At 37.7% G+C, this 10,000-nt stretch overlaps 1 protein-coding gene across 2 annotated transcripts in view; it reads right to left on the reverse strand.

Moving 5' to 3' along the window:
• LOC122267784 (pecanex-like protein 4) overlaps nucleotides 1–10,000 on the reverse strand; it is a 39,106-nt gene that overhangs the window by 10,778 nt on the left and 18,328 nt on the right. Inside the window, exons 1-5 of one of the 2 annotated variants that reach the window (XM_043037936.2) lie at nucleotides 3,056–3,232; nucleotides 1,256–1,432; nucleotides 911–1,096; nucleotides 459–644; nucleotides 84–265 (exon numbers count right to left, since the gene is read on the reverse strand). In XM_043037936.2, coding sequence (XP_042893870.2) covers nucleotides 84–265; nucleotides 459–644; nucleotides 911–1,096; nucleotides 1,256–1,432; nucleotides 3,056–3,058 — 734 coding nt within the window. In that variant the 5' untranslated portion in view covers nucleotides 3,059–3,232. Of the gene's footprint in view, nucleotides 1–83; nucleotides 266–458; nucleotides 645–910; nucleotides 1,097–1,255; nucleotides 1,433–3,055; nucleotides 3,233–10,000 lie in introns of those variants that run through there. The other variant, XM_043037937.2, reaches the window with a different exon arrangement.

Here is a 10,000-nt window from a genome sequence, read left to right on the forward strand (position 1 = left end):
TTTCAAAAATAATTGTTTACAAGTTCCAAGAAAATCATGATCATAAAGACACAAGTGAGCAGAATCCACACAGTAGAGCTTACACATGAACATGATATATCAAAACACAGATGAGGATGTGCAGCGGTCGTGAGAGGAGAGCCAAATCAAAGGGGAGAGGCCGATACATGGCGGGTTCAGGTGTGGGTCCGCCAATCAGAGGCCAAACTCCCGATCCCACGGTTATGAGACCCACTATTGTGTAGGCAAGCGATACGCTCCATGACTAGAACAGGAGATGCTTTTGTTAATATTTTTTTTATTTGTTTTGTCTAAGAGCCATAACTATAAGCAAAATATCAAGAGACAGAAATAAAAATGATCACTTTTTTCCTTCTTTAGAATACAAAGCCCTACTTGCATTTTGACTTTACATATGTATGATGAAGGAACAAAAACATATTATGTCTTCCACTAACCACATTGAATTCCAGGATAGTTCTTGGTCTGATGTAATAAACGGCTGACCCACAAACAATCCCACAAACAATTGAGTGTACAAAAATACTAGCTATTAAACGCTTCTCTCGTATAAGAAATGCCCACGTCCTGGAACCAATGGGTGAGTCGAAAAGCAGGACCTCCTCATCTGTTGCCAGGTTCATCTGCAATGTTGGAGAAATGGATACCCTAATGATTAAAACCAAATGTTCTTTTATTCAATTTACTAGAAATACACAGATTTACTTTTGCCTCTGCAATAACTAGTGGTTCACAAGTAATTATAAATTTCATGGATAATAACACAAAAAAAATCATAAATATGTAAGAGGATTCCTTTGTTATGGAGATCTAAATGTAATCATCAAGACCTGTCAATTTTTAAGAACAAAAAGAAACAAATTGTACAACACAAAATAACAAGTCTTACCTGCTCTATCTCTCGTGACTTTGATCTTCGATTCCGAAGGCAAAAAGCTAAGCCCTGAATTAGGAAGGCATAAATCCCGCACACAGCAGCATTTGAGAAAACCGCTTGAGGCAATGTCACATGGCCATGGTGTTCCAGTGCAATAAATAGTGTACAGAGCAAGGGCACACCACTGAAGAGAAGAACCTGTAATGAACGTAAAAAATAAAAATAACCCAAAGATACTAAAATAATACTTAACTCTAGTACTTGCAAACAGATTGAAGACAAACTCAGACATGGCACTCCCATATAATTAAGTGATTAAAACCAGCTTTACCTGAAGTGCAGCTACACATAACTCACTTGCATCAAAAATATATACACAGGAACATCCTCAGAGGCAAAGAGTCGCAAGCCTCCAAAGAAGGTCTCAATGAGCCGACGGAGGATGAAAGGTTTCTTATAACTGTTGACTAAAGGGGACTCCATCCTTACTCGCCCAGGGGCCCAAGCCAGGCGAGCAGTTGTCAAGAAGTCATCCTGAAAAGATAGCAAAATCAATAAGTGAGTGATTCAAATGAGATAGATAGATAGATAGAGAGAAAGGAGAGAGAGAGAGGAGAGAGAGAAAGGAGAGAAAGAGAGAGTGAAAGAGAGAGAAAGAGAGAGAGAAAAATGAGAAAGCAAAATAAAATGTAAAAGACGTGGTTCCTAAATTTACAATCTATTCACCCGTGTGGCATACCAAGCACAGAGCGACAGTGGTTATCTTTGAGCCTACTCCATGACACAAAGCAAATTTGGGCGGACTATTGCCTATGTATATCCCATACCAGAACCAATACAGCAAACACACAAATGCCAGAATATTTGGGGAGGTTGTTTGCTGACCTCTTTTCTGTAGTAATGCTAAGTGCAGAGCCAACCACACTCACTCTTCACTCAGTATGATCCAGACTGGAAACATTATTGAGTACGCGAACAAGTTGTTAAAGATGATTTGTATATGCGTGGCCAAGAGGACACCCAAGAGCAAAATGGCACGGCATGTAAATTATACTTCTTAACCCCTTCACTACGGGCAGTAGAAGACGCTCCCCACGCCGCATCCAGGCTGCCGGCGCACCCAAATTTTAAACGTCGCTATTGAATATGACAAGTTTTAAGCCAAAACCTCTACAAGTTTTAAGCCAAACCCTCAACATAATCATCATGTGTTATATATCAATAAGCATAGTTAACCTCTTCCCCCATATGCATGTGACAAGTTATTTACATGGGTTGGGAGGAAGATGGAAAGAGTGACCTTGGTGGGAGGCCTCACTCAGATGACAAAAGAAAACGGTTGAAGTAGTATGGTAAACTAATCATAATAAGTTTTATATTTTTACATAATATACCATAAATAGATGATAAACTGATTGCTAGCAAGGCACATTGGTACCTCCCCTGGTATAAGCGAATCCCACTCTTATGTAATAATGAAAGTCAAGTAATCCATCGTATCATGTACGACCTCTATTATGAAAGATCTCGCACGGTATCCGAAAGAAAGAAAACAATTCCAACAAAACTCAGCCATGACACAGTATGCGCATCCTCGGGTTTGTCTCGAGCGCTGCGAGGACGCAGTATCCACGTCCTCATAGTGAAGGGGTTAAAATATGTGTTTAAACTGTTAGCTGAATCAAAATACAACAATTAAGAAAGGCAAAGAAATCTAAACGTTGAAACTGACAGATGGACAAAATCCTCTGAATTTGTTTATTAGTGCGGACAGATAACAAAGCAATAGACAAATGTGCGGGCAAGTTGCAAGACAGTGCAGACAAGTATGCTGGCAAGTTTTTCCCTGTGCACAACAAAGTTTCTAGTCTTGAGTTTGATATGCAGGTGAATAAAGTGTTAAATAAACATATTTTATAATAGGCATAAATAAGCATTGTTAATATATATTGTCCCCACCCCTAACTTAGAACCCCAATTTGTGTCGAAAATTAATATCATATTCGTTCGTATCATATCAATCTACATGATATATTAAGATCCTTATCTGCGAAAGTCATGTCATAAAAATAGGAAGATATACCAAACAATATTCCAAATTCATCTCTACGGAATCATGCACTCCACCTTTCACTACCTATACGAAATTCTACTTACCATTATTTAAACTTGTAAGCCACGGTGTGTTCTCTTGAAACCCAAAATCAATCCACAATTATTAGCAGTTATCTCTTACATAAGCACGAGTTAGGTCATGGTGTTATTTTGAGTGTGTGCCCGTTACACTAACTGAAATGCTCTTCTCGTTCGGAATCAAAACATTTTTCGGGGTTTGGAATTCGGTGGTTTATTTCCGATTTGTAATAAGGTAGCAATTGTCCAATAAGATAGAAAGAAGTACCCTATTATTTGTTATCAATTAAAAAAAATAATATATAAAGGTAAAAACATAGGTAATATATTTCATAAAATATTACATTACACCATTACCTTTTCCTTTTTCTCTATTATGTAATACGGATATAAATATTTTTGCCTTGTTTTTCATGTTTTAACGGAGTCACAATTTGGTTTCTTGTTGCCATTAACTTTTATCGTTTAGTTTTGATATATCACTTTTCTCTATCGTTTAGTTTCTCTAATCATATATCCTTCAGTTTCTATAGTTTTATTTTAAAACTAGATACTTTATGTTTCAGTGATCATATTTTGCCTTTACTCATGTACGGTGCCTTTGAGTGCCTTGATGTTCGTAACATTTAATATATATGCAATAAAACAAGGGAACATAGATGTGTGTATAAAATTGATATATATATATATTTTTAATAGTTACGCACGCGTGCGCGCGCGTGTGTGTGTGTGTGTGTCCTTATGTGCGTGTGTGCGTGCGTGTGTATGTGCGTGCGGTCGTGATTGTGAGTGTGCGTGCGTGCGTGCGTGTGTATGTGCGTGCGGTCGTGATTGTGAGTGTGTGGTGTGTGTGTGTGTATTGTGTATGTGTGTGTGTGTGTGTGTGTGTGTGCGTGTGCGCGTACATGTGTCTGTATGTGTGTGTGAACATGTAAGCACATAAATCTTGCTAACAGGTGGATCAAACCCCTAATACTAAAAAATACGAACAAGGTCGTAGGCCTAACCCAAACGGCCATTACAAAGGCATAATTCGTAATTATACCTTTGTAATTATGGGGGAAAGGGAAGGGAGAAAGAGGGAGAGGATAATGGCATTACCTCAGACCACACACAATCAACGCCAAATATAATAATACTTTTCAAGGATAAGCATTATCAGCTTCTCAGAATCTTAGGAGAGGCGCCCCCCTCCCCTTTTCCTGTTATGTGATAGATAGACTAAATAGACAATGGACTGAATAGCCTACATACTAATAGACAATAGACTAAAAAAAAGTAACATAGTTTGCTCAAAAAGGTCTGAAAAGTGTTTCTGAAATGCTGAAATTCTGAAATTCTGAAAAGTCTCTACTTCCCACACTCCAATCCCCTCTGAAACATCCTGGATTCGCCACTGAGGGTGAGTGTGATTAATCTTCATTGCTGCTATCGCTGTTGTTATCCTTATTGTTATCATTGTTTGAATTACTATTATTATCATTATTATCATTATCATTACTATTATTATCATAGTCATGATCATTATCAATATCATTATCATCATCATCATAAACAACATTATCATTATTATTGTTAATATTATCATCATTATCATTATTAGTACTATCAAAGTTTGCAGAAGAAAAAATGAAACGATAATAAAAAAATAAAAAAGATGTAAATTAGAAACAGCGAATAACAAAAATAGAAACGAAAATTAGAAGAAAACAACAAAAGAGAAGGAATAAGAGAAACCAGACCGAATGCCACATAAATTAAAGGATAATATTGAATCAAAGGATAATTGAGTTCCCACGAAATGACTACGCTGGGGTGATGACGTCACGCCGACTGACCAATCAGGATGCGGCATCGTTACCTGCACGGCCATTTGACATTGGCTTAGTTATTATCCACAACTGTTGTTGTTGTTGTTGTTATTGGTGTTAGTAATCATTATTGTTATCATTGTTGTTATCTACTAATGCCATTAATATCTTATTGTTGCTGTTGCTCTTATTGCTATCACCATTATTATTGATATCATTATTATTATTGTAATTATCGTTGTCATTATCATTATCATCCTTATTCATATATATTTTCATTATTATCATTATCATCATAGTTGTTATAATCAGTATCTTCATCATCATAATTATCATAATCATCGTCATTATCATTATCATTAATACTATTATCAGTATCAGTATCATCATTATTGTTATCATTATCCTCATTATTATCATTAATATGACTATTATTATCATTCATTATTAATATGACTATCATTATCATTCATTATCAATATCATTATCATAATCATTATCATTCTTCCTATTACAACATGGTAGATTTCTGTGTCTGTAGTGTGGCAATGACTGTGTCGGTGATAGTGAAAGGAATCTTGCAATCTTGCAGCGAACAATGTTGGTTTTGATTCTTTTGTTTTTTTTTACCCTTCATAAAGACCAAGATCAATCTTGTTTTAACATAAATACACTAACACACGCACGCACACACACACACACACACACACACACACACACACACACACACACACACACACACACACACACACACACACACACACACAAACACACACACACACGTGTATGCGCGCGCGCGCGCGTGTGTGTGTGTGTGTGTGTGTGTGTGCATGTATGTATGTATGTATATATGTGTATATATATGTGTAAATATATATTTATATATATGTATATATGTATATATATATATATATATATATATATATATATATATATATATATATATATATAACTTAACCCATTTATCTATCTATCTACAGTGTGTGTGTGTGTGAGAGAGAGAGAGAGAGAGAGAGAGAGAGAGACGGAAGAGAAGTGAATGGAAGAGAGACGGAAGAGAGAGAGAGGAGGGTGGAGAGAGAGAGAGGGATAGAGAGAGAGAGAGAGAGAGAGAGAGAGAGAGAGAGAGAGAGAGAGAGAGAGAAGCGAATGAGAGAAATATAGAAGATAGATAGATAAAAAGATAAACAAAAGAGAGACACACACAAACATGCAAACACACTCAACCCATTTATCTATCCATAATCTATTATGAGAGAAAGAGAGAGAGAGAGAGAGAGAGAGAGAGAGAGAGAGAGAGAGAGAGAGAGAGAGAGAGACGTGAAACGAGAGAAAGATGAGAGAGAAAGAGAAGTGAGAGAGAGAGAGACAGAAGAGAGAGATAGAGAGGGGGGGGGGGTGGAGAGAGAAAGAGGGATAAAGAGAGAGTGTGTGTGTGTGTGTGTGAGAGAGAGAGAGAGAGAGAGAGAAAGAGAGAGAGAAAGAGAGAAAAGATATACAGATAAATAGATAAACAAAAAGTAAGAAAAAAAGAAAGAAAAGAGGCAATAGAAAACGAGGATACAAGTCCTTACGTCAACACTTCGAGTGAGAACTAAGGCAGATTACAAGTGTTGAAATTCCATGATCCGGGTCGATGGGGCAATTGCTGCTTTATGATATATTAATGCTACACCTAACCCCGTGCCTCCCACCCTCCCACCCTCCCTCCTTCCCTCGTTATCTCCCCCTCCCCCTTCCTCCTCCTCTCCTCCGTCTCCCTACTTACCCCTCCTCTCTACATAAACCCATTCCCCCTTTCTTACCCCTCTTCCGTCCGATATTTACCTAACCTCACCTTGTTTCACCTTCTTCCCATGCTACTTATTTAACCTCCCTCCCTTCCTCCTTCTTTCCCCTCCCCTTCTTATTTAACTACTTTCCCACCCTTTTATCACACCCTCCCTTTACCATTTACATAGCACCCCCTTCCCTCCGTCTGTTTAGCCCCCACCCCCCTACACTTCTTCCTGTCCCTTACTCACATACATCCCTACTCCCCTTTCCTTTCACTCCTTTCACTCCCCTCCTCTTCCCTCTCTCTGTCTTCCCTATTTTCCCCATGTCCCTTATTCATATAACTCACCCCTCCCCTTTCTCCCTCCTTTCACTCCTCGCCCCCTCTCGTTTCTCCCTCCTTATAACCTCTTCTTCCTCATATTCCTCCGTCAGTCCCCCTTTTCCCCTATCCCTTAAGAAACTCCTGTTCCTCCCCCCTACCAGAAACCGCTTCTGACACAGATATTCGAACTTCATTTGTCTTCTTACCTTCTGCCCTTTCTGTTGTTTGTGTTTCGCAGTGCAAGCTGGCATGACTCTGTCTCTCCATCTCTCTCTGTTTCTCTCTCTCTCTCTGTATCTGTCTGCCCCCCCCCCCCCTCTCTCTGTTTCTCTCTATCTCTCTTTCTCCTCTCTCTATATATACATATGTGTCTGCCTCTCTCTCTCTCTCTCTCTCTCTCTCTCTCTCTCTCTCTCTCTCTCTCTCTCTCTCTCTCTCTCTCTCTCTCTCTCTCTTTCTCTCCTTCTACTCTTTCCCTCCCATCATCTACCACTCTATCCAATCTCTCTGTCTCTCTTATGAAAACACTTTTTTCCAAGTCTCTTTTCCATTACTAAATCTAAGGTAAAATTCCAAGATGGCTGCCAAGGTAAACAGTGCCTCACAATTATTTGATCGTTCGTTCGTTAATGACACCTCATCAGACAGCAAGTAATTATGTCAGCACACCGACTATTTTTTGGTGTTTTTTCTTTTTTTTTTTGGGGGGGGGGGGGGGCTCCCAAGGTCGGTGCTGTCTTCATCAGTGTTAATGCTGGTATTGGTGTTCTTATTTTCATAAGTATTGCTTTTATCATTATCATTATTACTGCTATTGTTGTTATCATCATTATTAACATTATTATTATCATTGCTATTATTATCATCGTTATCATCATCAGCTTCATTATTTTCATCATTATTATTAGTAGTATTATCATAACTGTTAATACTACATTATTGTTTTTATCATGAATATTTTTATATTATCTTTATCATCTTTATTGTTATTATCATATCATCATTATTATCATTGTTATAATTTTTGTTTTGCTATGATCATGATCATCATTATAATTTTTACTGCAGTATTATCATTGCTATCATGATTATTACATCTTCTTTATCATTATCGTTATATTTTTGTTTTTTCATCATCATGATAATGCTGATGATGGTGATGATGATGATGATTATGATGATAATGATGATGATGATGATCATCATCATCATCATCATCATCATCGTCATCACTGCTATCACTATCATCGATCAATTTGCAATTAATATTAGATGAAAAAAAGTTTTCTTAATAAATTTCTTTTATTAGTAACAAACAGTTTTGATGACTTCAACAACACTACTATTTAAAAAATAAGGATGTTAAAGGGAGGTATTTTGTGATATATTTAAAGTGTCTTTGTTTCTTTGTTAGGAGGTGGAGTAGGAGAGGGAAGTGGAGGAAATGGTGGTGGAGTTGGAGATAATGGAGGAAGTGGAGGTGGAGATGGAGGAAGTGGTGGTGGTGGTGGAGGTGGAGATGGTGGTGGAGGAAGTGGAGGTGGTGGTGATGGAGGTGGAGGTAGAGGTGGAAATGATGGAGTTGGGAATGATGGTGGAGGGAGAGGTGGAGATGGTGGTGGAAGTGGGGAGACGGTGAAGAAAGTGGAGGTGGAGGAAATGGTGGTAGATGTGGAAATGTTGCAGAAAGTGATGGGGATGGTGAGAGTGATGGAGGTGGAGGAGATGAGAGAGCAAATGGTGGAGGAGCTGGAAGATGTGATGGTAGAAAGGGAGGAGAATAAAGAGGAATAAGTGGTAGTGATAGAGGTGAAGGTGGTGGCGTAGGGAAAGGTGGAGGAGATGGAAGAGAAGGTGGTGGAGGTGATCGTGATGGAGGAGTTGGAGAAAGAGAAGAAAGAAGAATAAAAAAGAAAGGGGGGGGGGGGGCAGAAAGTAATATCAATAATGATAATAAGGATAAGGTTAATGATGATGATATTGATACAGTGATAATAATTATGATAATATAACGACAATTATAATTATGATAATGATAGCAATAATGACTACGACAGTGACAAAAACAACAATAATACTTTGCCCGAAACGTATCTGAACCAAGGATGATACTAAACTATCAGGAAGCCTTTCTTCACATCCATTTTCAAGAGCTCAGATAATAGCTATGATTATCTTATTAATAATTATCACCACTTTGCCATGAGTAAAGACTTGGAATTTTCCAGCTGATAATTAAAGAACATGATAAACGAATAACAAATGAAAAAAGAAAGAAAGAAAAAAAAAATGGAAAGAGAGACTTCTACATCTGATAAAACAAAGACAGAGAGAGTGAGAGAATTTGAGAGAGAGAGAAAGAGAGAGACTTCTACATCTGATAGAATGAAAGTCAGAGACAGAGAATGAGAGAGAGAGAGATTGAGACTTCTACATCTAAAAGTCCATTGTTTAACTTTTGTTGTCATGGTGCCCTTTGTGATCAGAAGTAATTAGAAAATGTTTAAAACTAATACCGAGTATGATAACTACAATGATATTAATGATAATTATGATAATAAGGGTAATGATAATGATAATAATTTCATAACACGTGATTATCACCATGGTAATTTACATTACCTTCAGCACTATCACAGCATAATAAGAGTATATAGACATAACTAAAGAGTTTCAATCAATTATAAGAAGTATGCCACAGAAAATAGACATGACTGATGGTGCATGGCTGTCAGAAAGTAATCGCCCCCCTCTCGACGATTACTTACTATAATCGCTTGGAATATACAGCATAATTTCATGATTAATGTAACTTTGTATTCTTTATTTTGATGGAGAGACAAAGGGAGAAGGAAAATGGGAGGTAGGTAGGTGGATAAATGGATTGAGAATGGGGATAGAGAGTGAGTGAGAGAAAGGGGGAGGAACGAAAGAGAGAGAGGGAGAGGGCGCGAGGAACAGAAAGATAGAGAGAGATAAACACACAATAAATGAAAGAGATAGATAGATAGAGAGAGAGAGAGCTATAGAGACAGAAAACACAAAACCAAAGAAAAG

Source organism: Penaeus japonicus, unplaced genomic scaffold (assembly GCF_977035675.1).
Source record: "Penaeus japonicus unplaced genomic scaffold, GWHDUDI00000001_assembly GWHDUDI00000025, whole genome shotgun sequence".
In the NCBI taxonomy this organism is placed as follows: domain Eukaryota; kingdom Metazoa; phylum Arthropoda; class Malacostraca; order Decapoda; family Penaeidae; genus Penaeus; species Penaeus japonicus.